The sequence below is a fragment of the Aspergillus ibericus genome (assembly GCF_003184845.1).
Source record: "Aspergillus ibericus CBS 121593 unplaced genomic scaffold BO80scaffold_9, whole genome shotgun sequence".
In the NCBI taxonomy this organism is placed as follows: domain Eukaryota; kingdom Fungi; phylum Ascomycota; class Eurotiomycetes; order Eurotiales; family Aspergillaceae; genus Aspergillus; species Aspergillus ibericus.
In genome coordinates, this window is record NW_020292107.1 from 240,735 (window position 1) to 267,060 (window position 26,326).

General features: G+C 53.4%; 13 protein-coding genes across 13 annotated transcripts; 8 read left to right on the forward strand and 5 right to left on the reverse strand.

The window, feature by feature from the left end:
• Positions 1 to 96: 96 nt before the first annotated feature.
• On the reverse strand, positions 97 to 2,950 carry BO80DRAFT_488428 (aconitate hydratase; the record flags this gene model as incomplete). Its single annotated transcript, XM_025723573.1, has 4 exons — positions 2,476 to 2,950; positions 1,976 to 2,421; positions 1,786 to 1,924; positions 97 to 1,755 (listed from the first exon to the last, which is right to left on the reverse strand). The coding sequence occupies exons 1-4, from the start codon at positions 2,569 to 2,571 to the stop codon at positions 97 to 99; spliced, it is 2,340 nt and encodes a 779-aa protein (XP_025577794.1). The 5' UTR covers positions 2,572 to 2,950.
• BO80DRAFT_422924 (RraA family protein) lies at positions 2,834 to 3,708 on the forward strand. The gene is given in 2 exon segments (XM_025718929.1): positions 2,834 to 2,926; positions 2,939 to 3,708. 1 exon segment carries the CDS (start codon positions 3,049 to 3,051, stop codon positions 3,613 to 3,615), a length of 567 nt encoding a protein of 188 aa, XP_025577795.1. The 5' UTR covers positions 2,834 to 2,926; positions 2,939 to 3,048; the 3' UTR covers positions 3,616 to 3,708.
• Positions 3,709 to 3,818: 110 nt separating this feature from the next.
• On the reverse strand, positions 3,819 to 6,456 carry BO80DRAFT_376485 (Zn(II)2Cys6 transcription factor; the record flags this gene model as incomplete). Its single annotated transcript, XM_025716662.1, has 6 exons — positions 6,350 to 6,456; positions 6,196 to 6,293; positions 5,645 to 6,140; positions 5,009 to 5,595; positions 4,085 to 4,963; positions 3,819 to 3,975 (listed from the first exon to the last, which is right to left on the reverse strand). Coding segments are annotated over exons 1-6 (2,307 nt in total), but the record flags the coding sequence as incomplete, so codon positions are not given.
• Positions 6,457 to 7,241: 785 nt separating this feature from the next.
• BO80DRAFT_488434 (uncharacterized protein) lies at positions 7,242 to 8,538 on the forward strand (the record flags this gene model as incomplete). Its single annotated transcript, XM_025723574.1, has 3 exons — positions 7,242 to 7,323; positions 7,392 to 8,088; positions 8,149 to 8,538. 3 exons carry the CDS (start codon positions 7,242 to 7,244, stop codon positions 8,315 to 8,317), a joined length of 948 nt encoding a protein of 315 aa, XP_025577797.1. The 3' UTR covers positions 8,318 to 8,538.
• A 220-nt stretch (positions 8,539 to 8,758) lies between these two features.
• Positions 8,759 to 11,012, forward strand: BO80DRAFT_349513 (Zn(II)2Cys6 transcription factor; the record flags this gene model as incomplete). The annotated part of the gene is made up of 3 exons (XM_025715508.1): positions 8,759 to 9,789; positions 9,839 to 10,116; positions 10,165 to 11,012. 3 exons carry the CDS (start codon positions 8,759 to 8,761, stop codon positions 11,010 to 11,012), a joined length of 2,157 nt encoding a protein of 718 aa, XP_025577798.1.
• Positions 11,013 to 11,635: 623 nt separating this feature from the next.
• BO80DRAFT_422928 (uncharacterized protein) lies at positions 11,636 to 11,990 on the reverse strand. The gene has a single exon (XM_025718930.1). It carries the CDS (start codon positions 11,979 to 11,981, stop codon positions 11,691 to 11,693), a length of 291 nt encoding a protein of 96 aa, XP_025577799.1. The 5' UTR covers positions 11,982 to 11,990; the 3' UTR covers positions 11,636 to 11,690.
• A 787-nt stretch (positions 11,991 to 12,777) lies between these two features.
• On the forward strand, positions 12,778 to 14,370 carry BO80DRAFT_453149 (Zn(II)2Cys6 transcription factor; the record flags this gene model as incomplete). The annotated part of the gene is made up of 4 exons (XM_025721986.1): positions 12,778 to 12,837; positions 12,886 to 13,371; positions 13,416 to 13,559; positions 13,612 to 14,370. 4 exons carry the CDS (start codon positions 12,778 to 12,780, stop codon positions 14,368 to 14,370), a joined length of 1,449 nt encoding a protein of 482 aa, XP_025577800.1.
• Positions 14,371 to 14,553: 183 nt separating this feature from the next.
• On the forward strand, positions 14,554 to 15,437 carry BO80DRAFT_422931 (uncharacterized protein). The gene is made up of 2 exons (XM_025718931.1): positions 14,554 to 14,615; positions 14,678 to 15,437. The coding sequence occupies exon 2, from the start codon at positions 14,901 to 14,903 to the stop codon at positions 15,309 to 15,311; it is 411 nt and encodes a 136-aa protein (XP_025577801.1). The 5' UTR covers positions 14,554 to 14,615; positions 14,678 to 14,900; the 3' UTR covers positions 15,312 to 15,437.
• A 947-nt stretch (positions 15,438 to 16,384) lies between these two features.
• Positions 16,385 to 18,037, forward strand: BO80DRAFT_488460 (uncharacterized protein). The gene is made up of 3 exons (XM_025723575.1): positions 16,385 to 16,643; positions 16,693 to 17,393; positions 17,439 to 18,037. Exons 1-3 carry the CDS (start codon positions 16,428 to 16,430, stop codon positions 17,881 to 17,883), a joined length of 1,362 nt encoding a protein of 453 aa, XP_025577802.1. The 5' UTR covers positions 16,385 to 16,427; the 3' UTR covers positions 17,884 to 18,037.
• A 38-nt stretch (positions 18,038 to 18,075) lies between these two features.
• On the reverse strand, positions 18,076 to 18,699 carry BO80DRAFT_422932 (uncharacterized protein). Its single transcript, XM_025718932.1, has 2 exons — positions 18,499 to 18,699; positions 18,076 to 18,445 (listed from the first exon to the last, which is right to left on the reverse strand). Exon 2 carries the CDS (start codon positions 18,412 to 18,414, stop codon positions 18,232 to 18,234), a length of 183 nt encoding a protein of 60 aa, XP_025577803.1. The 5' UTR covers positions 18,415 to 18,445; positions 18,499 to 18,699; the 3' UTR covers positions 18,076 to 18,231.
• Positions 18,700 to 19,868: 1,169 nt separating this feature from the next.
• BO80DRAFT_442602 (plasma membrane H(+)ATPase) lies at positions 19,869 to 23,111 on the forward strand (the record flags this gene model as incomplete). The annotated part of the gene is made up of 5 exons (XM_025721276.1): positions 19,869 to 20,274; positions 20,355 to 20,578; positions 20,634 to 21,278; positions 21,351 to 22,256; positions 22,305 to 23,111. The coding sequence occupies 5 exons, from the start codon at positions 19,869 to 19,871 to the stop codon at positions 23,109 to 23,111; spliced, it is 2,988 nt and encodes a 995-aa protein (XP_025577804.1).
• Positions 23,112 to 23,531: 420 nt separating this feature from the next.
• On the reverse strand, positions 23,532 to 24,114 carry BO80DRAFT_442603 (uncharacterized protein; the record flags this gene model as incomplete). Its single annotated transcript, XM_025721277.1, has 2 exons — positions 23,532 to 24,017; positions 24,067 to 24,114. The coding sequence occupies 2 exons, from the start codon at positions 24,112 to 24,114 to the stop codon at positions 23,532 to 23,534; spliced, it is 534 nt and encodes a 177-aa protein (XP_025577805.1).
• Positions 24,115 to 25,716: 1,602 nt separating this feature from the next.
• Positions 25,717 to 26,213, forward strand: BO80DRAFT_422934 (uncharacterized protein). Its single transcript, XM_025718933.1, has 2 exons — positions 25,717 to 25,920; positions 26,002 to 26,213. The coding sequence occupies exons 1-2, from the start codon at positions 25,807 to 25,809 to the stop codon at positions 26,170 to 26,172; spliced, it is 285 nt and encodes a 94-aa protein (XP_025577806.1). The 5' UTR covers positions 25,717 to 25,806; the 3' UTR covers positions 26,173 to 26,213.
• Positions 26,214 to 26,326: the final 113 nt, after the last annotated feature.

Here is a 26,326-nt window from a genome sequence, read left to right on the forward strand (position 1 = left end):
TTGGCAAGATACCTTCCGGTCAACAGTCGCAAGCATTAACAAAAGTATATTCTCACTTTATACTCATACTGCTCGTTGCAGAGCGAAATGTAATAATCAACTACGTACCGTTTTGATATGGTTCAAAGCACTACCCGCTCGCAGCCAAGGGAGCTGCCCGGCATGGTAGCTGTGGCTCAATGGAGCTTCCCAGACCTCTCCATCGCGCGGAGTAACCCGCATGGTGACTTCACTACCTGGCTGCAACTCGCCATCCTCTACGCCAATTAACGTGATCCGATCTCCCTCTTGCACTCGGTCATAGTCCGCTGGGTCGCGGAACGTAAGGGGGAGCATTCCCTGCTTCTTCAGATTGGTCTCATGAATCCGAGCAAATGACCGGGCGATGATGGCAGTACCACCAAGGTATCGAGGCTCCAGCGCAGCGTGCTCTCGTGAGCTGCCCTCGCCGTAGTTGTTGTCGCCCACCACGCACCACCGGACCGCTCGCCGTTTCAGGTCGCGGGCCACTTCATGGGCAAGAGTGACTTCCGATGTGAGCGGGTGCTTCGTGTGACCCAGCATCTGCGGGCTATCACCCAGGAAAGCGTTGGTTGCGGTGGTGAACATGTTGTTGCTGATATTTTCCAGATGCCCGCGGTATTTGTACCACGGACCGGCCGGTGAGATATGATCGGTGGTACATTTTCCCTTCACCTTGATCAGTAACTCCATGTCGGTCGCATTTCCAGACTTCCACGCTGGAAATGGTTCCAACAGCTGGAGCCGCTCGGACCGCTTATCGATGGTCACTGACAGGGAGGAGCCGTCCAGCGGCGGTTCTTGGAAACAATCTACCCCCCGATCAAATGTGGTGGGTAGCTCCTGGCTCACAGGAGCGCTAAATCGGAGCGGCGAACCCCCCTCAACCGGGATACTGTCGGTGAGAGGGTTAAAGTCGAGGCGGCCCGCATAGGCAAAGGCCGTGACCAGCTCGGGAGAGGTGACAAAGGAATGAGTAGCCGGGTTGCTGTCATGGCGCCCGACGAAGTTTCGGTTGTAGCTGGAAATGACCGAATTCTTTTCTTTGCCGCGGACATCAACGTCCTTGCGATCCCAGGACCCGACGCACGGTCCGCACGAGCTGCTGAGCACCATGGCCCCGGCATCCTCGAGGTCCTGCAGAATACCATCGGCTTCGGCCGTGGCCCGGATGGTCTCACTACCCGGCGAGACCAGGAAAGGAGTCTTGAACTTGGTCAGTCCAGCCGCACGGGCTTGATTCACCAACTGCCGGGCCTTGTCCAAGTCCTCATACGAGCTGTTGGTACAGCTGCCCACCATGGCATGGCTAAGATCCACTGGCCAGTCGCTCTGAGCTACCGCTCCGGACAATTGTGAGATAGTATGAGCGAGATCCGGAGTGAATGGGCCGTTGACATGCGGTTCTAGAGTGCTTAGGTCGATCTCAATCACCTGGTCATAGTACTCTTCCGATCCCTCGTCCGCGGTCAGGAGAATGTCCTTGACGGGAGTAGCAGCTTCAACGACATGACCGCGCGCGGTGGCAGTCAGATAGCGGGCAATCGCCTCCGAGTAGGGGAAAATACACGAGGTCGATCCGATCTCCGCGGACATGTTGCAGATGGTGGCCATGGCTGTCGCACCCAACGTCTTCGTGCCTGGTCCGAAGAATTCAATGACTCGACTCTTGCCACCAGACACCCCGAGGATTCCGGCCAGTTTACAAATGATATCTTTGGTCGATGCCCATCCCTGAAGTTCTCCCGTAATTTTCACCCCCACCACATACGGCGTAACCAACTCCCAGGGCATCCCTGACATGGCATCCACCGCATCCGCTCCCCCGACGCCGATTCCAAGCATCCCCATTCCACCTGCATTCGGGGTGTGGGAGTCTGTGCCGATAATTAAGCCTCCTGGTCTGCATCACAGCGGTTAGCCAGAGTCATCCGGTGTTCTCGATCAACCATACACTGCATAGTTCTCAAAAATAACTGTGTGGATAATTCCCGATCCGGGTTTCCAGAAGCCAATTCCGTACTTTCGCGACGCGCTACTGAGGAAGTCGTAGACTTCGGCGTGCTCGGTGATCGCTCGCTCCATGTCCTTCTCTGCGCCCTTCTCCGATATGATCAAGTGATCGCCATGCACCGTCGTTGGCACTGCAACTCGCGGAAGCCCTCCACTGATGAACTGCAGCAAAGCCATTGTGGCAGTCGCATCGTGACAGGCAACCCGGTCGGGGCGCAACTCCAGGATGGTTTTTCCCCGCGTAATTCCATCTATACTCCAGCGATCACCTTCCGTATCAAATACATGACTGTAGAGTGTCTTTTCAGCCAAGGTCAAGGGGCGCTTTGATCCCTTCTTCAGCGCTTCGAGGGCTCGGATTTGTTTCCCATAATCGACACCGAAAGTCTATACATAGTGGCCATATCAGCACGAGCACCTTAGGTTGGATGCAGCACTTACTGGGTCACGAGAGAGATTTGTCGCAGACCCCCGGGCCCCGCACAGGGATGGGTATGTTACGTTTGCCCTTGACAGTCTCTCGCAAAAACGCTGCATCTTGCTGGCTGGGTATCAAGAATTGAAGTCCACCTGCGAATGCAAAGGACGAAGAATGATCGCAAGCTCAGCATCGTGTAGCAGAAGAGCCAATGGGAGGTGCTCCGATGCGATCAGTCAGCCAGCCAGGAACCCTCCGATGCGGCTCCGGAGTGCTCCGGCCGAGGTTCCCCGGGCGGGCCCGGGCTACTCCAGAATGCGGGGAATCCGGCCAGACTCGGGCTGCTCCTGCCCCGGAAGCTGGGGACTTCAAACTCGAAAACCACATATCCCATCTCGTATCCATCCATCCGAGCCAATCCGAATTTCAGCACAATGGCGGCCAGATCCAATTCCTTGCGTGCTTTGCAGCGCTTTACGTCCTGTGATGTAAGCACCTTTCTGTCCTATCATCATCAGAGCCAACCAGGTTGTTAGGTCGGCGATGCGCTCGTCAAGCTCGGTGTCCCTCATGGCGGCTATCTGTCTGGGATCACCATGTACTCTCCCGGCCTCATGTCCCCCACGGCGAAGATCTTCGGTCCCGCATATACAGTGAAAATGGTGCATGCCGCGGACAAGGCTTCGCCAACACTCGAAGTTCACTTTGCCGATGCCATTCCCCAAGATAGCGTCGTATTTGTATCGCAACCGAAAGGCCTGATCAGTGCCTGCTGGGGAGGTCTCATGAGCACCCGCGCTCAGAACCGCGGTGCGGTGGGAGTCGTCATCGATGGCAAATTTCGCGACATCCATGAGCATCGCGAACTAGGGATGAATATCTTTGCGCGTGGCATCAGTGTCCTAGGATCAAATACGTTCACCCGTTCTTCGGAGCTGAACATTCCAGTGACGTACGAGAACATAGAAAACGGAGGACAGGTTGTCATCAATCCCGGGGATTATATTCTTGGAGATGCGGATGGAGTGGTCGTTGTCCCGCCGGATAACGCGGAAGAGTGCGTGCGTCTTTGCCAGGAGCGCTATGAGATTGATGAGGAGACACGACGCTGTTTGGAACGCGGAGATGAGATAGGAAGTACAATCAAAAGGCTGCGGAAATAGATCAGTCTGAATGTCATCAGGCTCGCCGAGGGATGACATGTCCCTGTTTGGAGACGAGACTTGATTATCACAGAATCCATGGCTATCTGTAATTACCGTCTATCTTGGGGACCTTGAAATTGCGTAGGTCTGTAGGTCTACCCAGTCCGATTACCTGGAAATTTCGTAGACACAAAACCATGCTCTTACGGGACGGTGCTTCCCGAGAATGGATCCCAGCTCCAGTCCCCATGCACAAACTCCGCCAGGAAGCTTTCCATGGCAGAATCAATAGCCACGGTGTCAGAAGCATCCAGGTAAGTCGTGTCGGGGCGCAGTAAACCAGGATCCTCCAATGAGTAGTTTACCTGGTGTCCTGAACTCGTGTTAGCCAAGTGGTCTGCAAACGCAAAAGAATAAAGTCTCACCTGTGGTCCTAGGGGATCGTTCGCTCGAAAAATCCCCAAGTCCCAATGTGTCCCCGACAAACGGCACCCCCCGGTCAAAGAGAGGTTCCGTGGCCAGATTCGTGCGCGCCGTATCAGGTTGCCCGCTTATATCGATGCTTTCCGGTTCTAGTCGACGCCGCGTTCGCGGGGATGGGGGCCGGGAACGGCTTAACCGACGTATGGTAAGATCCACGATTTGATCGAAGCTTCCCTTGCCATTACGTACCGAAGGCCACCATTGACCACCGATACTGAGAAGGTTCGAGCATGTTCGTAGATCCCACAACACCTCGGCAAACGGGATGTTAGCCTGAATGGCAGGACAGGCCCAGATACAATAGACCATGGTCGCACCCGAAGAAAATATCCCATGAATATTTCGCCAGCTGTAATACAGCTGATCCTCGGTGCTGAGATGATTGTAGATCTGTACTTGCCGGCTACTACTTTGGTAACATTGCAGCAGCGCACTTTGTGAGGGCGAACGAAAAACTTGAGAAGGTTGAAATAAGAGGGTAATTGCTGAGTGGTATAAGATCTCCAACTTGAGCTTCTCATGCTGGAAGCGCAGAGTGTCTCCGTCCCAGTCAGCAGGCGGTAAGATAAGGGATGTTTCAGTCAGCCACGCGTCCAGATCAAGCTTAATGCGTGCTTGGAGGCCTTTGAGGTCACCTGGCCACACAATTGGCCGAAGCTCCTTAGGTAAGTGGTAGAACAGAAGCTTTATTTCCGAGATATACTGGTCCAGTTGAAAACGACGGATGGACAATGCCATGTGCGCCGGCGACGGTGTTGATACCTTCAGATTGTGACTTGCCACAGCGAGTAGGTCTCCTCTAATATCTTCTAATGTCGGACACCGGATATCAAAGGTTTCATCCCTGATGCCCAAGGGACGGCCTTGAATAGTGGCTATAGATCTAGACGAGTCAGTTTGAGGAGCTTTGCGGGATTGCACGACCTACCGATCAAGCGAGTATACGGTAAAGAATATCAGTCTATGAACTGCCAAAGTCGGGCTGGAAGCAGTTGATGGGCCTGGCTCCCGGTGAAGACCCAAGTCAATGCAATGAGACATTGCGATATGTGACAACGTCCAGATGTTGAGACCTGCTGGGCATATCATACTATGAACCGCCAGGAGCAATATACCCTGCAAGGCGGTCACCGATACTGAAGAAAAACAGTCGGATGCTTCGACAATGGCAAATCGGTAGAACCTTGTCGGAGAATGATCAAAGTTCTTCTTGCGCGTGAGAACTGTTGCTGCGAGAGAAAATACCATGGAAACATGGAATGCGGCTGTGAAAACTGAGATTGGAGTGGACTCTTTACCCTCGACAAGATCTATCTTGCCATTATAATAGAAGGGCCGTATGCCTTCCATCCACCCGTTACTGTCATATCTCCCAGTGAGTTCCGTCTGTGTGCTCTCATGCAACGCCCAGTACGCATTGGCGAGGGAAGCTGGGTGAAGGAATGGCTGGTCGATGTGGATATGCTGGAAATAAATTCCGAGTAGGATTGCAGCGTCCTCGGGTGAAGGAAGCTCCTAAAATCATGAGAAATGTGGTGGCTGCGGCAGAGACGACCATTCGAACCTTTGCTAATCTCCGGTATAGGGAGTGATACGCCGCTGTCGACAGCTGAGAAGCCGTCGATCGCCCATTATGGCCAGTCTCCGTGCGGTGCCCATAAATTGTTGTCTGTATATTTCTGTCTGCTCCAATGAGCTTTGTGAATAAGAGACCGGATGAAGAACCCATATAGTGTTGCTGTCTGGAATCCGAATGCAGCGAGAGCATTCCCAGGACATTCGCTACCGAGGATGCTTCAGCCGATAGGGGCCGATCCAGTTCAAGTCCCTCGACTGAGTCGTATGGCCTTTTCCCCGTGACTGGTTGCTTGTCATGGTTCTGTGGCTGGGTCTCCATGCCGGAAGGGTTGCTAGGTTCTGTGATTCCTGGGCTGGGCTGTGAGGACATCTCGACCTGAGCTGCGTTCACCGATGGCCCCTTGGAGAAGTCGAATTCGGGGTCCAATAGGCGTATCTGTTGTTCCAGCCATCTGATTCGGGCGCAACATTGTGTGATGAAGCTAAGACCCGGAAAGTTAGCACGGTCGGGGACACCACGGCAGCTTCCGAACTTACTCTCGAGGAATGAAAATGTCGCGATTGCGGCCATCGACATCGACGCAAGGCACACTTGCTCGCGAACAATTGCTGCAGGCAGGGATGCCGCCATCACACTACCGGGTGTGTCAGCCAGACGCGCGCATCACTTGGCAGCATGAATAGGGCCCACCTTGACGCGTTTTGCTCGACATCGGCGACAAGCAATGCGGACTTTCTTTGGAGGGGGCGGGGTTGGCGGCTCTGTATCTCGGGTGCTCATGGTGAGGTGTTGACAAGGTATAAAGTCCAATAAACCCGAGTATTGGAAAACGTGCGACCTGCGATCGGAGTGTGGGGAAGCGGGAGAGGCCACAGGGACGGAGTCGGAGAATTGGGCGGCACATGATCCGCTTCCCCACCGCCGCCTTGACGAGCGGCCTTTACTAGCCTCTACACTCTACACTCATCCTTCGTCTTTCTGCAGCGAATCGGTCAACAAGATAGCAAATTATTGTATGTGGCGTGCGGCTAATTTTGAGTGAAGATCTCATGCTATCTGCGCACATGGCAGATCATCTGGGGGATCGGCTCTATATATATCAGACGGAATCGTGGTGTCAATGATGAGTAGCCACTTCCACCGACTTCTTGAGATCTAATGTTGATACCAGTGAATACGGCTCGAGCCCAGAACGAGAAATTGAGGAGGAGAAAAGATAGAATCCAGCGGAGCAGGGTTCGACTCCGTCAGCCGATGTGCCTATAACATAATGGATCGCCACCAGGCCAGCGAGTCATTATGCGGGTGGCCTGTGTCAACACGGGGTAAAGGAATAAAGAAGGGTACTGGTGTGGGGGAATGGAGGCATCTCCGGGTGATGTTGCGCGGGGATGGGGGTCGCTCCGGCTCTCGTCGCTGCCGGCCCGGAGTAATCCACCCTTCGGGAGGGGATGCCATTCGCAACACAACCTGGCGGATTCGCTCCCTACAGATATAAGGAACCCCCGAGAGGCCCGAGGGCCATAGTGAGTCGTCAGTACCCGAAATGCTTTCAAGACTCCGCAACCATACAAGTCGCACTATGACTATCATAAGCCGGCCGTACACTAGCTCCGAATTGTTCCCACACGGTGGTTGGGACGTTCACCACCATATTTTTGACCGTGCGATTGATTATCTCCTGTTGTATCAACATGATGACTGCACCCATGCTAATGAGCTTCTTTGACAGCGGCCAAGTTTGCGTATGCCCCAGATCGACACCTTACTCCACCTCCGGCGACCGTCCAACAGTTCCTCGACTTCAAAAAAAAGATTGGTATTACGAATTCAGTCCTCACCCATGGTCTATCATATGGATCGGACTGCACATCACTCAAAGCATTCGTTCAGGAGCTAGGGAACTCGGGGACCAAAGGCATCGGGGTCATCGACCCTGACACAATTACACCGGGGGAACTCCAGGAGATGCACAGCAAGGGGATTCGGGGGATCCGAGTCAACTTGTACAAATACCAGGCCATGCATGATGTGCAACGACAAAAGCAGGCTCTGCGTGAGCATGTCCGGGCAATTGGAGCGCACTGTCCCGGTTGGAGTATGGCATTTACGCATGTGCATCCCGAGTTCTGGGGAGAGCTGGCACCCATGATCCAGCAGGACATTGTGCCTTCGGGCATTCGTCTAGTTACCGACCACTTTGCATTGCTCAAGGGCGCTAGTATGCTACCTGCGGAGTGCGAGGGGGATATCACTCGACAGCCCGGCTTTAGAGAAATCATGGACCTTGTCCGCGCCGGAGTCCTTTATGTGAAACTTAGCGCTCCATACCGGGTGAGCCTTGAGGCCCCCCGGTATATGGAATTGAAGCCGCTGGTCCGCGCGTTCCTTGATGCTAATCCACAACACGTCCTTTGGGGAAGCGACTGGTGAGTGTGCCATGTTCCATCTCCGGATGCCGTGCCGCTACTAATGTTTGGAGTGTATAGGCCTCATACTCCCCACATGAAGGTGCGTACGCGTGAAGAGGCACTACGAGAGACTCCATACTTGATAGCGGATGATGTGGAATGGTTAAAGAATTTGCGGTCATGGGTGAGTGCGGAGGAGTGGCACGCGATGATGGTGTTGAACCCGACGAGACTGTATGGATGGTGACCCGGATTTCCCGGCCCAACTACCTTGCCTGATGACTGCTATGGCCTGTCAGAAGCTAGCCCAATCAATCTTAGTGTGAATCACCTGATCTGGGACTAAACCCTGAATGGTCGGCGACGGGACCACCTCCGACCGCCGACCTCCGAACCTCCACCCGCTTCCCTGCGAATTGTGGCCACGTCCTCCTTGATAGTTCCATACCCCGGTAGCTTATCTAAATCGCATCACAGCCGAGGGCTGCATTTACTACTTGAAGAACGTCCCCTCAATTACCGCAATGAATTCGAGATCCACCGATTTTGGGAGTGGACGATCGTCATTAACGTGGGACACGCGAGGCACGGACAAACCGAAACCTCCACTGCCGGGCTTGGCGCAACGCAATCCTCATAAATAGTCCGGAGTAATCCAGACCATCTCCCGAAGGTTCTGACACTCATCATGTCCGCATCCATGTCCTCGAGCTATCGCTCTCACGTCCCGTTGGACCCTTCGCCTCCGCTGAACCAGTCATGCGAGAATTGTAGGTCGCTCAAAGTGCGCTGTCTGCCGGATCCCAACACCCCGCGCCAGTGTCAGCGCTGTACTCGGACGCGAAGAACTTGCGTGTTTGCCCATACCCTCCGGCGTCAACCTCGGAAGAAAACCGGCTCCCGGGTCGCTCAGTTGGAGAAGGATGTGCGAGATTTGCGCTCATTGCTGCACGACCAGATGCGAGCCGATCCGGACCGGGCCCAGAAGGAGGATGCCGCTCCGGCTGCAGCCCCAATTGTCGGACCGACTAGGACTTCAGCCCGCGATGCAGCCTCCTTCGTGACGCTGCCATCATCCGTACAAATAGAGGTCTCTGGCCCTCGCAGATCGTCTGCTGCGAGCGACCCAGCTCAACACGCTAGGAGTCTAGACGGTACTTCTGCTACCATCAACAGTAACCCAGTTATGATGCCATCCCCGACTGGCTCTGGCGACGTGGTCGATCGCGGCATCATATCACACGACACGGCACAAATGCTGGTATCGATCTTTGTTAACGATCTCACCCAATTCTACCCCGTGGTTGTGCTCCCGCCAGACACAGATGCAGCATTACTGCGCAGAACGAGCCCGGTGCTCTTTCTGTCCATTATTGCGGCGTCATCTCTGACCCTAGACACGCAGTACTCGACTGTTCTGAACGAGGAGTTGCTGAAAGTATATGCCGAGCGGTTCTTTCTCCGACAGGAAAAATCAATCGAGCTGATTCAATCCATTCTCCTGATGCTCATTTTCTATTTTCCTCCAAAATCACGTCTGCAGGGGCAGTATTACCAATACACCCACATTGCCACCACCATGGCGCTGGAACTCGGCATTGTGGCTGGTGAATCTGGACAAAAGAATCGTCGTTGCCATGGGGGCGATGGCGACCTACCGACTGCCACCCATAGTCTTCAGGCACGAGCAGTACTGGGGTGCTACCACTTCGCGTCCAAGTATGGCCCTGAATGCCCCGCGTAGTCGTTATGACTGACATGCACGTAGTATAGGTATTCGAACGCATCGACCAAATATGCTCTGTTTCAATGGTGTAATCGACGGGTACATCAGCCACCTTAGAGAGTCCGCCAACTTCCTGGATCAGCAACTGGCAACATGGTTCGAGATACAGCGAATTGTAGACGATACATTATCGTCCTTGGGCCACGACAATACACTCATTGAGACCCCTCTGCGCGAGTCACAGATGTTGCCGATCTTGAAATGGTTCGATTCTCGCATGCTACACTGGAAGAAGTCGGTCCCGGAAACCATGCTCACGAGTAAGCCTCCTCCCTAAATCGCCTGAAATATTCTCATCGTAATGTCAGCATGGATGACCCTTGAATACCACTACATGTACCTCACGATCTATGAACTTGCAGCTGGCGAAGGCTACCGTGACCCAGACGCGCCAACGCGGAAATACTACACACTCCCACCCTTGGAGGGTGACATGGAAAGACAAAGGGCGAATGTACCGTTGAGCGCGGCGCGAGTGCAAATTATCACGAAGTGGATGCTGGCCGCCCACCAAATGCTCGATGCCTTCTTACAATGCGACACCGCCACCCTGCGCCAGCTACCCAACATGTCCTATACCCGTATGGTCCTGGGTGTCTCGTCTCTGCTGCGGATCTATCACACGTCTCAGTTCGGCCCTCTCAGCGAGGTGATTCCTTCCCAAATGATCAATGTCGACGGATATCTGGACCGTGTATCTCAGGCGCTCCTGCGAGCCAGCGGAGACCGGAAGTACCGCGTTCCGAGCAAATGGTACCATGTTGTTGCTATCAAGAACCGGGACTGGTATGAGCAGCTTCAAAGACGAATCATCGCTCGTCCGGTGGATAGTCATGCTTATCTGCGCGGCGGAGTCGCTCCAGCGGGTCTCCCTATGTCGGAGTCCCAGAGGGGCCCAAGTTCAGCCGCGATCTTACCCTCGCTCGGGGACGGAGTGGCTGGCCCTGCGTATGCGGATTCGTGGTATGTAGAAGATCCCGTGGGGAGGATCGACTCATCACGATCATTTCCTCCTGTGAACGCGCCGCTTTCGTACATGAACCCGATGCAGCCAGCAGCGGGAGACGTCGAGGGGGCGACGTTTCCACCGCCCGACGAGCATGGAGACTGGCGGCTAGATGAGTCTATGCATCAGGGTGTCACATTTCCCTATTGAACCTTCTTATTTCCAGAATATGCTGCCCGCCTAGCAGCACAAGGTTCAATGCGTACCTCTGATGACATTCGATGACTATCCGCCATTGAACGAGCCACAATAGCGTCGTCGGCTCCACAATTGGCGGTAGAATATCCAGTGGCCCTGAAGAAAGCCATATGTTCGTGGTTGGCGACCCTGACCGAGTTCGAGGTCCAACATAGGCCGAGGCTATAGTGTCTCGAGCGACTGGACGCCTGATTGGCAAAAGGGAAAGGACCGGAGTCCTTCCTGCTTCTCAGATCCATTCATCCACTGTTCTTCTCCAGTGCAAGCTCGCTTAAATTATGATATGAATTCACGACGCAGCAGAACGAAACCGGCTCAGCAGAACAGATTTGACCTTGACAGGGTACACGCATCAGGGACTTAGGTCTCGAGACGTATGTTAAAGATCGTCAGTGTCCGGGTGGCATCCTTGCAACGCACCTATACAACTGTTAACCTTTTAACAGGCAGGGCATAAGTAAATATTCCAAGAGTCCCGTAGAAAAAGGAGCATTGAAGGGGGTGCTATATGGGTGCTCACACGAGATTCCAACCTGCACCGCGCCCCCCCCCCCCCCCCCATACCCCACAGATCCTTCTATTTGAGGTTTCCAGTCCCAACTTCGCTCGTACATGTTTATCGCACGGTCTCTATAGCAAACCCCATGCTACATCATCCCGAACAGGTATAGCAGCAGTCATGCAAACTGTTTCGCAGGTGGCGATGAGGGATTTCCCGTTCGGCCAGTATGGGTTGATGCTGGAATGCACCGCCACGATGACATCCACCCTGGGCCTTCTCTGGATAAGCCATTCGAGTGGGCTGTTCTGCTGCTCTTCGCCGCCCTCAACGCCCGTGAGTCTCGGGCCCGGCGCAAAGGGGGCCGAGGCCTTGTTGAGCCGGTAGAAGGAATTCGGGTCATAGGATGCCGGTCTGTTCATGACTGGGTTGTGAGAACTGACGGCGCGGAGGAATCGTTCAGCAGGAAGACAGTTTCACAGCATGGGCCTCCTCAGAGGTGTTGGTCGGAAGCTCGATATTCGGCAGCGCAAGGCGTGACATTCACGGCCAACTTACAGGACAAGCGGTGCAGGACCAACGAGGCTAGCAGTGCAGTGTCCCATGTTGACACCAAGGAGTCGAATGGATTTTGTCATAGGTCTTGGGGGATGACTCTATATAACTCTGAGAGCCTACCCTGATAAGAACATCAGGATGATGACAGCTGTAAGATGCGGAAATCCAGCCTAAATTCTGATTTGCTTGAGTAATACTAACGAGAATAATACATGTCGAATGGACAGATATGGGCTATCGAGTCGGTCCGGCTATTATTGGAGATACAAACCCATTTATTCTCTCAACGGGAGCCAAGGCTGGACGGCTATTCAAATCGGCCAAGAAGAGCTTGATCGCATCAAGAAGCTCGAGTTGGGGCTTGGTGAACGTTGCCGTGTCAAGTGGGCCAGATCGGCAAGCCTGAAGACAAGGATTGGCTGCCAACACGAGCCGAGGCCACTAGGTACTAGATGGTACGACGGTTCTCAGCTTGTCAGCCAAACATTGGCGGTGGCTGGCCAGCTGCCCGCTGATTTGTGGCTCCCCACAGATATCTTCCGCGGGCGTGGCCTGGTCGGTCGGCTTTAAAGCCAAGCCCCTCGCGCAGACCCCGACCGCTCCTCTCCGAACTCGTTACCCTTCTGAGCATTAGTTTGGCTGCAGCTGCCCTGTGGTGCCATGGTTTACAGAGGCAAGCCCAGTCTGGGATGTGAACTATGCCGGAAGCGCCGGCTGAATGTAAGTCCCTGCCCACTGCGAGATGCATGGCAACAGTTGACCGAATAGTGCGATCGGCGTGAACCATCGTGTTCGCAGTGCTTGCGGGTCAATCAGGCATGCTCCGGTTATCGTGATCCCAACACTCTGCGAATTCTGGATCAGTCCAAGGAAGTGGCTGTCAAAGCCCAGGCCCGACGAACTGCCTCCAAGTCGCCGCCTGCAGATCGGACCACCGCACCCCGGACTGCTCCACCCATCTCCCCGGACGAGCTAGCCATGTCCTACATCTTTACCCATCTTGTCGGCACGACCCAGAGCCAGGGCGTCATGTCGTACTTGCTAGATCTTCTGCACGTGGACCCCTCGCCGGCGCTCCAAGCCACCATCAAGGCTGTAGGACTGGCAAGCCTGTCTAGGTTGCCCGAGTCCAGGCGAGCAGCAGGGAAAGAATACACCATCGCTTTGCGTGCTACCAACGATGCGCTCCGGGACCCAGTCTCGGCCAAATCGGACTCCACCCTGGGGGCTGTTCTATTGCTCAGCACTTACGAGGTGAGATCCTCGACCTGTAATTCAACATGCTCTAATCATCCCAGATGATCACATGTAATCCCGCGGACAAAATGGGTACCTGGAAGCACCATGTGCAAGGCGCGACCAAGCTTCTGGAGCTCAGGGGCCTGGAGCAATTGAACTCGCGCGCAGGGCTAGAGTTGTTTACCACCGTGCGATTCCAAAATGTGGGTCATGCTGCTCCAGATGGCTCACTTCCGGTCTGACCGTTCTTGGCAGGCAATCAGTAGCATCTTTTACCGAAGCTCGGATCATAATACGCCAAAAATGGCAGCGTTATCCAAGGTCGCCCGATCCAAGCGAAGTGAACATTTCCAACCGATTGAAAATTTCTACGATCTACTACTGCGACTGAGCGAATTCTCTCTTCGCGTCGATGGCGCGCATCTGCAGCCCGATCCGGTCCAGAACCTGCAACAGCTAATCGACGAGGGCCTTCTCCTGGATGCTGATCTGGAATCGTGGAAAACATCGCTTAGTCCATTCTGGTGGTATACCATCGTCGAAGACTCGCACCCTGGTTCTGAACTTGGTCCTAATTTTCCCCAGCCTGGTGGCAAACATCACGTATACTACAATGTCAACCTGGCCTCGATGTGGAACCATTATCGGCAAGCCCGGATCGTTCTCAACGAGATGATTCGAACCATGTCCCTCCATCTGTGGGAGCTACAGCCATCATCAGAATGCCGACAGACGGTATACCAGTCGTTGGCCGTCATGAAACAAATGGCGGAGGATATCTGTGCAACCCTTCCGTACCATTTTACCTCTGGGGAGGCAGGATTTGGGGCCCTGGTCCGAATTATGTGGCCTTTGTTCATTGCAGGATACTGCAAGGGTGCCGATGCTGCCACCCGGGGATATATTATGCACGCCCTGGATTTCATTGGGAACACGGCGGGCATGCAGCAAGCGGATCACATGGCGCAGATGCTGCGAGAGGAGGTTACGATGACGATGATTCCTGGGAGTTGACATTTTGCCCCGGTTTCTCTTCGCTCCTATTGGATTAAGGCTCTGATTTGTGAGTTTCCTGGATCATTGGGTGGTGCTGGCCATTTGCCCTTTCGTCTTTGCCACTCAATAGGTTATAAATTCCGTTAACTGGCCCCTCTTGCCACAACAGAATAATACCATGTTCATAATGTGGATTCCAGCCTTGAGGAATCATGGCTTGATGAGTGGATACTCGATGGGATCGGGATAGGTTACCGGCTTAGGTTAGTGTTTATGCGTGTGGAACATCAATCCCCCGTGATAACCAATTGAATACAAGGAACAGAGGAGAGAATGAATACAAGTGGAGATGTGCCTTTCCCTTTAACTAGCGGGAATACGGCTACCTCAAAGGCGTGTGTTTCTGATCAGGCTTCTTTGGTTACACAGTGATGGGCGTCTGATGCGTGTTTCACTACAATATGGTGAGTGGGACAAGGAGGACAGCACTGAAGGCGGGATACCGAGTGACTTGCATGGGGCTAGTGGCAGGTAAGGCTCGGATAAATATGTCCCTGTCACACCCAGCAACCTCCTCCCAAAAGCCCCCATTCCCCTTAAGCATTACCTCTCCTGTAATAAGAAGAAGCAGTCATAGAAACCTAACCCTTTCACAGCGAACACAAAAGCCCAGTTTCCACAATACTAACGAAGGAAAACAAACCAACACAGCACTAACTCCCCCTCATTCACGGAACTACAATTCGACTAGGCCAATCGGTCATCGGAGGTCCCCAATACCAGCACCCCCGATCCCCGCTTCCCCGCCCTTAGACCAGAGGATATATTATCAGGGTCTGAGTGATCCTTCTCAACGCATACACATTGTTATGGTCTCCTGGCCTAATCATACTATTATCTACATGTTGAACAGCTCTCAGGAAGTAACAAGTTACAACACCTCACAGCACAAGCTATGATCAACATGGATATAACATGGATTCTGGCAGGACCACTTACGTGGTTACACTGATCTCAGCCTTGCAGTCAATGGAATTGACATCATGCTCGTAGAGGCATGTAGTCGTGCTTTCAGTGTTACCACTGGAATGGGACGAACTGTATCCCTGTATGAGTTGGGGGTGTTTTTACCAATTTGGGCATAAAGTCCGTGCGCGGTGTGGAAAAGTTCTGGCTGTGTTCTAGGATTGGAAATGACTTGCTAAGTTGGTATTGCGTATATAGAAAGTGAGGGTTTGATTTCTTTTTTTGTCGCTGTCACTGTTGCTTGGGACTTGGAATAACTCTGGAGTATAGATTTGGGTTTAAGTTGCTGGTTCCAGTTGGCACAGCGTGAGGCCAAATGTGAAACCTTTATGGATAGCTTTTACAGTATATTACAGTCAGTTAATGGAGGCAATGGATTTGGCCTGATCCTGCTTATTAGCTGCGGGTGACGTTTGCGCTCCAATCACAGCTATATTCATGACACATGGTATGGCTGATATGCTTTGTATGATTGGAATTGCTTTCTTACAATTCACAGGATTGTAAAGTATCATTACAGGCCAGAGGATGTATGGGTAAAACTATGATACAGTACCGGAGTCTAGCAGTGAAACATACACTAAGCAGTAAATAAGATAATAGCAATATTACTCGATTATTGAATTCTAACTACTTGTGGCCTTTGATGTGTTATCACTACCGTTGGCTGTTATTGGCTGGGTACCTGCGCGTTCTGACAGCAGGTACCAGTGACAGCAGATGTTGTCATGATTCATCCAGAGCACTCGGCTATCATCCCAGTCATGTTGACGGATGCTGCCAGGCCGTCCGTGGAAGCTGCAGCCGCTGCAAAGGAACATGCCCCGGAAGCTTTCACCTGACTGCTGAAATCTTCCGATATTCAATCGAGATCAGTCGTCATCTGGCAAGTTATATAAACCCAGACGATTCCCGTGTTACTCGACTGAGACATCCCCAACACTGCGGTACATTCCAACAGAGTTGTCAACCTTCTTCGCCTCACTTGATCCCTCTCATCCATCTACTTTCAAGTCACCTTTCGCTCAATCTATTTCGCATCCAACAAGATGTCAATCTACGAAGCTTTCCTTCGCTGTGAGAGTGCTTTTGAAGAGCTATACGACGCGACATGGTCCTACGAGGGATCCTACCATTACGGTGTGGTGGAAGACCATCGGGATTTCAAGTCCTGGGCACACACCGTTGGTGCTGCTTTCTCGCAGGCGTTTCTCGATCGTTCCTTGGACAATAAGCTCCGGGAATCGTCCCCGCTGAGAGATAGCGTTAGTAAATCCGTAATTCTGAGCCAAACGTGTCCTAACTCTTTCTCAGGTCCCCCACCTGCTGGCTTTGCTGGAGCAAAGCATCGAAAACGCCTGTCAGGTTCTAAGAAAGGAAGTCGCTTTTCTTGAAGCACCTTGCTATAAATCCTACGACCTTGGCTTGAAATTGAAACTCGCGGAGCCAGAGACCAAAGAGATCTTGTCCTGCGCAGATGTCCCCGACTACTGGGATGGTGAAACCGTGGCTCACTTGTCTGATACCTCGGAGGATTATGCTTCGGACTCAACGGCTCATTCAGATCCCCCTGAGGCAACCGAGTTGCAGAACGCCGTGGATGTGATTCGACAGGGAATGGACTCGCTCTGGAATCTTGAGCTCGACAATCCCGAGTCGCTTGATCGCTTTGAATCTTCCTTTGACGAAGAAGTGGCACTCTTTGAGGATTCCGATATCGCCTTGGTTCGGGCGACTTTTCCTGATGAGCGTCTGGGCGAAGATGTCCGACGCCGCATGGGAAAGATGATTACCATGTGTCGGCAGATTCTGTTCGATCGCCAGAGGGAGAAAGGTCTGCCGCTGCAGATTTCGTCGTCTACCATTAACCCTGACTTTATGTCATGCGCTTCTGACCCGGATTTGCCCGTTCGAGTGCCGAATTCCCCGGTTGAGCTGAAGGAAGGAGAAGCGACCGAGTTTGAATGCAAGTACTGCTACAATGTCGTTCAAATTGATGGCCATCGTGCCTGGGAGTAAGTGCCCCCCTTTAGTTGTTGAACTGAGCTAACCTCTGACAGAGAGCATGTCATCAATGACCTGCAGCCGTACGTCTGCACTTATACCCAGTGCAACGGTATTACTCACTTCTTCGAAGATATGGACGAGTGGGCTGCCCATGAGAAGAAAGAGCATGACAAGGGGGGCTACTGGTGCAATTTGACCGGACATGAAACCTTTGAAGATCGGGCTGAATTTACGCAGCATATGGTCGAGGATCACCACATGTCCGCCGAGGAAGTCTCTCCGCGTCAGTACTTCTGGCACGCCTCCGTGGCTGTTGGGGTGCCCCCGAGCGACGAGCCGGATGCGCCTGAAGAGCTCTGTAACCTGTGCTTCCAGTATACTCATGATCGGACGCAGCATGTGGCACGGCATTTGCAGCAACTGGCCATGTTTGCCATTCCTTGGGAGGACTTCGGTACTGACGAGGTCGATACCGCCGGTGATGAGATTGATACTTAGTACGAGGCGAAGCGGTACTACCGCGATGTACCTGAATATCGGACAGTGTTTGTTTTGCTTGACTCGGATTGATCCTTGCTTTGTTCGCTGAACCACAGTCTTTACCGTGTCGCTTTGCACAAATTGACCAGTTGCTTCATTAACTGTATTCGACCACACGCTATGCAGAATCAATACCAAAAAAATGTCGTTGCTATTTTCCCATCAACCCTTGAAACTAATAACCGCAATAAAACGACCACTGCCATTATCGTCTATCCATTCCATCCATCAATTAATTCATCGCAGAATCCCCGTAACCATCTTCCCACATAACTAACCTGAAGCTAAGAAAAACGAGTAACAGAATCAACTCCCCTTCTCCACATCCCGAATCTCCTCAACCTCCCACTCCGCCCGTTCCGCCTGTCGGTGCCGCCACGCCTTTTGGATGATCAGCGCCAGGATGCCACACAGGACGAGGAAGACCACGACAAAGTCGAGAATCACGCCGGGTTCTTCGCTGGCCCAGCTGCGTTTGGTGAGGGGCATTTTGTCGGTTGGATGAAAGGTGGGTGGTAGTCTTCCTCACTGTTAAAATCAAGAGTAGATGTATTGTAGGGAGAAGGCACTTACAATATTGTGATCGGAGGGTTTTGTACAGATAGATCGAGATACTTTAGATCTAAATCCCGAGGGAAAGTAAAGGGAGTTTTTGATGGAGATGGAGATGTATATCCTACCCAACCGGCCAAAACCAACGTTTTCTTTCCCGAACGTATCGGTATCCCCAGATTAAGTACATATACCAAATGAGCAGTCCGTCCCACATAGTGTATAGTGTACACAGTCGTGCGGACAATCAAAACCCCCCCATCCTGTTCCGTTCCATATTTCTACCCACGACATGGTGTCATCACCGCGCATCATCATCATCCATAATAGCACAGAATATAGAAGTGATGTCAACATTTTCTGTCTGGGCTGATTGGATACTGAAGTGACAGGGGCTGTGTTACTATAGTACAGGTATGGAGGTATCGGGACGCCCGGAACCCAAGACCGGTTTTTGCCAAAGCTCGGGCCTATCAGATGCGGATGCAAGTGCCGTATATCCGATGGGGAACAGATGGTTGTGATTGGTGGGTGGTGGGCTTGGTCCGGGGTTCATTATTTCTTAGTGGACCGTGGTTCTAGTGTGTAGTACGGAGTATTGATGGTTGATTTTAGGGACATGTCTGTTGTATTCGGATGGATTTTCGTGATATTCGTACGGTAGGGGAAACGGTGATTATAGTCGCTGAAATCGCAGGTAGACTTGGAATGATACAGTTCAGAATGATCATCAAGTCACATGCAAGTGCGGGATTATAACGAGTTACTGTACGGAGTAATCCAGCTAATATTGTTATTGTGGCATCTTAGAAGAGATAACCTGCTAGACAGCTGGTCCGTCCCTGTGGCGATAACGCGATAACCCCTGAGCCCCGTCCGTGGGTCCGTCTCTACCAAGCTTTTCCCCTCCGCACCGATCGCCGGAGCTGCGCCTACACATTACATCAGACCAGCTTCATCTGATCCATCAACCGCGATGACCGAGTTGGAGGTGGAGCATCTCTGCAGCTTGCTTTTACTTTCCGATAGCTAGCTGCAGCTTCTAGACGCTGTCCACGAATCTCTCTCGATCGGGTAAGCCAGACCTTGACCATCACGACGACTCGACACTCTGAACATCCAGCCTGCGACGTCATGAGTCTTTTTCTATCTCCGAGGATGCCGATATCCGACCGACCAGAAACAGGATGCAGGATGCAGAATGCAGGATGAGCTTGATGCCAATAGGTGTGATGAAAGGGACATACAAAACCATCCATTTCCTGTCTGCTACGTTCGAGCCTCATCCAGTCCACCTGTCATTCCCCTCTATCCACCATCCTCCCTCCCCCTCTCCCCCTCCCCATCCCTCTTCCCTCTCTGCTCACACTCATCATCAAGAGGTATCCAAAATGCCCACCGACATCGAACACACCTCCTCCTCCTCCCGCCGTCCCTCCCGTCTCTCCACCCGCTCCACCCGCTCCAACCACGATGACGCCAAACTCGACGAATACACGCGCCTGGTCCGGTTCATGTCCACCTACCGCGAAAAAGACGCCAACGATCCCGGGGAGGGTGAGATCCGCGAAAGTCGCATCTGGTACGCGCCGTGGAAGAAGCGCAAGTTTCGATGGAAGCATGTTGGGTCCTCGAGGGAGTTTCCCGAGGAATGGCGGATAACGGATATTCATCATGGGTTGGCGGATACGGATGTGGAGGAGAGGAGACGGTCGGCTGGGTTTAATGAGTTGAGTTCGCAGAAGGAGAATCCGGTGGCCAGGCTGTTGTCGTATTTTCAGGGGCCGATTTTGTATGGTGAGTTAGCCTGTTTTCTTTGGGGGTTGTTGCTTGGTTGGGAGGGAAGAGGAAAAGTAGGTTGTGTGCTAATTAATTAGTGATGGAGATTGCGATCCTCTTGGCCGCCGGATTGAAGGATTGGATTGATTTTGGGGTCATTATCGGCATCCTCTGTCTCAATGCGGCCGTGGGCTGGTATCAGGAGAAACAGGCCGAGGATGTGGTTGCTAGTTTAAAGGCCGATATTGCCATGCGCAGTACTGTGGTCCGGAATGGGGAGGAGATGGACATCCTGGCGAGGGAACTGGTTCCAGGCGATGTGGTAAGTTGACTTCTGTGATGTCTATGGATAATCGGATGCTGATGCTATGATCTAGATCATTGTCGAAGAAGGCCAAACTGTCCCCGCCGATGCCAAGGTGATTTGCGATTACGAGGATGCTGATAACGGATGGAACGAATACCAGAAGCTGCGGGACGAAGGGAAACTGGATGAGAAAGCGGACGAAAAGTCCAGCGACGAGGGCAGCTCGGATGAAGATGATGAAGACAATGGCTATCCTATCCTGGCCTGCGATCACTCCGCCATCACCGGCGAGTCCCTTGCCGTGGACCGGTTCGTCGGCGACCAGGTGTTTTACACCACGGGGTGCAAACGGGGCAAGGCTTATGCGGTGGTTCAGGCGACCGGCAAAAAGTCTTTCGTGGGACGCACGGCATCCATGGTGCAAAACGCGAAGGATACTGGCCATTTCCAAAAGGTCATGGATAGCATTGGAACGGCCCTGTTGGTGATTGTCATGGCCTGGCTGTTGGCTGTGTGGATTGGCGGCTTCTTTCGCAACATTCCCATCGCCTCGCCGGGTGAACAGACTCTGCTCTTCTATACGCTGTCCATTTTGATTATTGGAGTCCCTGTCGGTTTGCCGGTTGTCACAACTACCACCCTAGCAGTCGGGGCTGCTTACCTTGCCAACAAGAAGGCCATTGTTCAGAAATTGACCGCCATCGAGTCGCTCGCTGTGAGTCACGGAGCTATATCCAATCTTTGACTTGACCTCTTCCTCGTGGTGTTGTTGTGCTAACATCAACAGGGCGTGGACATTCTCTGCTCTGACAAAACCGGAACCCTAACCGCCAACCGCCTCAGTATTCGGGAGCCTTTCGTGGCGGAAGGGGTCGATGTCAACTGGATGTTTGCAGTCGCTGCCCTCGCCTCATCCCATAATGTCCGCTCCCTCGATCCGATCGACAAGGTGACCGTTCTCTCTGTCAATCAGTACCCCAAAGCCAAAGAGATCCTTCAACAAGGGTGGAAGACAGAAAACTTTACCCCATTTGACCCGGTTTCTAAACGAATCGTGGCGAATGTCTCCCTCAACGGCGAGCGGTATACCTGCACCAAAGGAGCACCGAAAGCAGTCTTGGCTCTAACCAACTGCTCGGAATCCACTGCGAAGATGTACAGAGAGAAAGCGACCGAGTTCGCACAGCGTGGCTTCCGATCCCTCGGTGTGGCCGTTCAAAAGGAAGGTGAAGAGTGGAGTTTACTAGGAATGCTGCCCATGTTTGATCCTCCTCGCGACGATACAGCACAAACCATCGCCGAAGCACAGAAGCTCGGCATCAAGGTTAAGATGCTGACCGGCGATGCCATCGCTATTGCCAAAGAGACCTGTAAAATGTTGGCACTCGGCACCAAGGTCTACAACTCCGAGAAACTCATCAGCGGTGGTCTCAGTGGCGCCATGGCCGGCGAATTGGTAGAGAAAGCCGATGGCTTCGCGGAAGTGTTCCCCGAGCACAAATACCAAGTGGTCGAAATGCTTCAGGATCGCGGCCATCTCACCGCCATGACAGGCGACGGCGTCAACGACGCGCCTTCATTGAAGAAGGCGGATTGCGGAATCGCCGTCGAGGGCGCCTCTGAAGCCGCGCAATCCGCATCCGACATTGTCTTCTTGGAGCCTGGCCTCTCCACCATCATCGATTCCATCAAGGTACCTTCCCCCTCCCCCCAACTCCCACCAACCTAACTAAAACCACAGGTCGCCCGCCAAATCTTCCACCGGATGAAAGCCTACATCCAATACCGGATCGCCCTGTGCCTCCACCTCGAAATCTACCTCGTGACCACAATGATTATCCTCAACGAAAGCATCCGCACCGACCTCGTCGTCTTCCTGGCTCTCTTCGCCGACGTTGCCACCGTGGCCGTCGCCTACGACAACGCCTCCTACGAACTCCGCCCGGTACAGTGGCAAATGCCCAAGATCTGGATCATCAGCATCATCCTCGGCCTGCTCCTCGCCATCGGTACCTGGATCATCCGCGCCACCCTCTTCCTCCCGGACGGCGGGATCATCCAAAACTGGGGCTCCATCCAAGAAGTCATCTTCCTGGAAGTCGCCCTCACAGAGAACTGGCTCATCTTCGTCACCCGCGGCAGCTCCACCTGGCCCTCCCTGCCCCTCGTCGCCGCCATCCTAGGCGTGGACATCCTCGCCACCATCTTCTGTCTCTTCGGCTGGTTCTCGAACCGCGACATGATCACCGATCCGTACGATCAATACATCAGCAAAGAGACGAGCAATGGCTGGACGGATATCGTCACCGTGGTGCGGTTATGGGGGTACTGTATTGGAGTGGAGATCGTGATCGCATTGGTGTATTACGTGTTGAATAAGATTGCGTGGTTGGATAATTTGGGCCGCGGACGGCAGGACAAAGGGGATAAGGCGATCGGGCGGGTATTGGGGCATTTGGCGAATTTGTCGTTGGAGTTTGAGCGCAAGGAGGGGAGGAATGGGCGGGTGTTTTTGGCCACGAGTACCGAGGAGGAGGAGGTGGAGTGAGCTGATGCCTTTGGAGGTGGAGGGGGCGGGTTAGGGTTGTGGTGGTTGTACGCTGTGTGGATGGGAGAAGTGTGGAGATGGGGTATGGCTTCGTAGTGAAGTGGTATTTCCTTTGGTAATAATATCGACGATAATATATATTCAATGGTATGGCATCCAGAATTCAGCACTTGCGTGCCTGGTCTAGATCAACAACAAAAGACCAAGAAGCGTAGCATATTAGCTATGTAAGTAACATAATATGATTGACCACTGACTGGTGCGCACTGCTTATGGTCCATCGCAGATGCCAGACTAAAGGATAAATGGCACAGGAGGACCGAAACCAAGCTGCTATCATAACCAACCAAAGAACGGATGAAAGAAGCCAGACAGAACTCACGCCTCCAGTGGAAATAGTATCAACCCCCGAGGCCCTGACTACGGCGACAGTGTCGTCGCCACCCTCACAACATCATCACGAACGCGGGAACTGCTAAATGGGTCCGTCTTGCCAAACGCTTTCCAAACCGCGAGATATCTGTCCTCATTGCGCATCGTATCAAATGCTGTTCGCATGCCCTCGGGCGTTCGGAGCTTCCCCAGAGAAGCCGAGGCCGTCGGGCGCTCCTCCCCCTCACTGAGGGCAAGACGGACCTGAGCACAATAGAGGATCAGGGCCGCCAGACCGGCAGCAAGGGCCGTCGCCACCGAGGAGCCCGTCAGCGAATGTGTCTCCCGGATCTCACCGGGTCCCCATCGCTCCGTGCTCACCCCATCTCCGGGGCAGGTGTAGTCGACATTGTTGGGGCTCCCGACCTGATCCATGATCTGTCCGGTTTGCTTGGGCCCTCCGAGCCGGATGATGGATGGACTCCAGGACATGGAGATGATATCGGCTTGGCTGTCAATGGCGTGGTTGATTGCCTGGTCGGGGTCAGCATGTTCGGTAGATCATCGGTGAGCTGTGACCTACCTTGGCGGCACTCTTGGGATTTGATGGCTCGTTTCTTGGTCGCGGCATTGGTGGCATCTTCCAGCTTGATGATGTGCAGTCTCGCTTTTGGGGCAGACGCGATAGACTTGGACCGCCATCGCGGTGCCATGTCCCCCGCTGGAATGGTAGTAGGGCCGGGAGCAGGTAGGGTTATTGGCGGCCCGACTGCTTCTGCATCATGGCGCGGATCTTGAAGCCATGGTGGACGGCGAGTGGCAGAAGGGATGGAGGGCCTGGTCATATGCCGCGGCCGGCCGCAACCCTGATATGCTGCGCCTGTTGGCCGATGCCGGGGCGGAGCTGCAGGATCCCCCGCCGGAACGGCTGTATTCGACCATTCACCCCTTTCTGGAGTACCGGAAACGGTTCAACATTGACCAGCAGAACGTCGACGAGCCCGGGACTCCCTTGCATTCGGTCTGTCAGTCGAGCCACCCTCTCGAGGCCGTGATCGAGACCATCCGGTACCTGATTGCCCACGGGGCCGACGTGAACGGGTGGTTCGGACGGTATGGCAGCGTCCTCGCGGCGGCGGCCGCCGCCAATCGGCCCCTGCACTGGGCGGCTTTCTCCGGGTGGGTGCAGGTCGTCGAGTGTATTCTGCGGGATCTCGAGGGACCAGGGGTCAATGCAACGGACCTGGATGGCTGGACGCCCTTGTGCTGGGCGGCCCGGGGGGGTCAACGGCACGGTGAACCACGAGCTGGCGGGGGAGCCTGCCGATTCGCTGCAAACCATCCGGCTTCTCCTGCAGTATGTAGCGTAGCGATATATATGGGACACCGTCCTGGAATAGCCATTGGCGGCGTGAATCACCGAGCATGCGGCATTCTTGATACCCGAGGCAGTCGTATAGTTATCTTACACAATTTAGATAGGACCCTCAGGGGGACATAGCAGCATCGTCACGCTCAAGTGCCCGAAGAAGAGCTGCATCCTATAGCTGTGCGATTGTAAAGCTTATTGCTCGGGCAGGGGAGCAAAGCGGGGTGTCTTACTTATTGACGCGAAGGATGAAGGATCGACGGACCACGGGCAACCAGTTTCACCTGAGCACACGAGTCAGCGATGCTTGTGGCAGGATGAATGCGAGTGCGAGGAAAGCTTCTTGGTTGGAGGGGGTAGGAACCTGCTGTAATCCATGATGCCCTTGATGCTCCCACCATAGTACCGGGTCAGTATCAGGCTCTTGTTTCTATCAATGATTCCCACAGAGCTAGATCACAGCTCCCTATCTAATCAAACCCCTAATCACAGCCCAGCTGGATCCTTCCCCGGCAGATTCCGGTACTATGTAGACGACCGGAGATTCCTCGGCAAATCCACCACGCTAAGCCCCCCCAATTAAAGTAACTTAGAGTGCTGCAAACCGTTTCAGTAAGGTTCCGTCGATCTTAAGCTCCCTCTATAGTATCGCCCATGCCGGACCGTGAATTTCGTATACATTTCCTACTTGGTCATGCATCCTCTGTATACTGATCCTAGATATGATCCTGAGCCATCCTGTGAAGATACCCCGAATACATGACATGACATGGCATGACATGTCAGGGGAAAGTGGTGGCGATCCTCCAGATAAGATATAAAAAGCCCATGGATGCTCATCACGACACTCATCCTCCCCCTCATCTCAGACCCAGTTTCCCTTTCTCGAAACAATTATACTTCAGACCAAAGACAAAGACAGAAGACATCACCGAAGAAGAAGAAACAACCAAAATGCTCCTCCTCCTCACCCCCCTCCTCACCTTCCTCCTGGTGGCCCTCACCGCCCACGCCTGCACCTACTGCCAATGTGAATTCGCCGATGCGAGTCATTGTTGCGTGTACTCGGTACCCCTCTCTTCCTTTTCCCCCTCCTTTTCATCAAGATACATCATTCTAATTAACGCACGTGGGTATATGTGGGGGTAGGACGCCAGTATCGGCGAACTCGACTGCACGAGTATCTGCGGCAACGCGCATCGCGCCGACGGGGTGAGTAATGCGGATGGGACGGCGGGGACGGCGTGTAATGCGGGAGGGAGGTATGAGTGTATTAGTGCGATTACGGCGTTGGGGCGGACGGCGTGTTATGTGGAGTAATCCCCTGTCTCGGAGGAGGGTTTCGGTTGGTCGGGATGGGTTGGGAGGTGTGAGTATTGGGTTTAGGGCGGTGGTGGTTGGGGGAGTATGGGGTGTGTGAGAGGGAGAGAGAGGGTGGGGAAGGGGGAGGCTTGGTGAAGATATAGTTACTAGT

What these genes read in the sequence shown, in the direction of transcription:
- BO80DRAFT_422924 (XM_025718929.1), top strand. Translation starts at nt 3,049, where the DNA reads ATGTACTCTCCCGGCCTCATGTCCCCCACGGCGAAGATCTTCGGTCCC.
- BO80DRAFT_422928 (XM_025718930.1), bottom strand. Translation starts at nt 11,981, where the DNA reads ATGAACAGACCGGCATCCTATGACCCGAATTCCTTCTACCGGCTCAAC.
- BO80DRAFT_422931 (XM_025718931.1), top strand. Translation starts at nt 14,901, where the DNA reads ATGTCCCTGTCACACCCAGCAACCTCCTCCCAAAAGCCCCCATTCCCC.
- BO80DRAFT_488460 (XM_025723575.1), top strand. Translation starts at nt 16,428, where the DNA reads ATGTCAATCTACGAAGCTTTCCTTCGCTGTGAGAGTGCTTTTGAAGAG. An exon ending in CGTCCCCGCTGAGAGATAGC is followed by an intron (nt 16,644 to 16,692) that starts GTTAGTAAATCC and finishes ACTCTTTCTCAG; the next exon opens with GTCCCCCACCTGCTGGCTTT. An exon ending in GATGGCCATCGTGCCTGGGA is followed by an intron (nt 17,394 to 17,438) that starts GTAAGTGCCCCC and finishes AACCTCTGACAG; the next exon opens with AGAGCATGTCATCAATGACC.
- BO80DRAFT_422932 (XM_025718932.1), bottom strand. Translation starts at nt 18,414, where the DNA reads ATGCCCCTCACCAAACGCAGCTGGGCCAGCGAAGAACCCGGCGTGATT.
- BO80DRAFT_422934 (XM_025718933.1), top strand. Translation starts at nt 25,807, where the DNA reads ATGCTCCTCCTCCTCACCCCCCTCCTCACCTTCCTCCTGGTGGCCCTC. An exon ending in GTCATTGTTGCGTGTACTCG is followed by an intron (nt 25,921 to 26,001) that starts GTACCCCTCTCT and finishes ATGTGGGGGTAG; the next exon opens with GACGCCAGTATCGGCGAACT.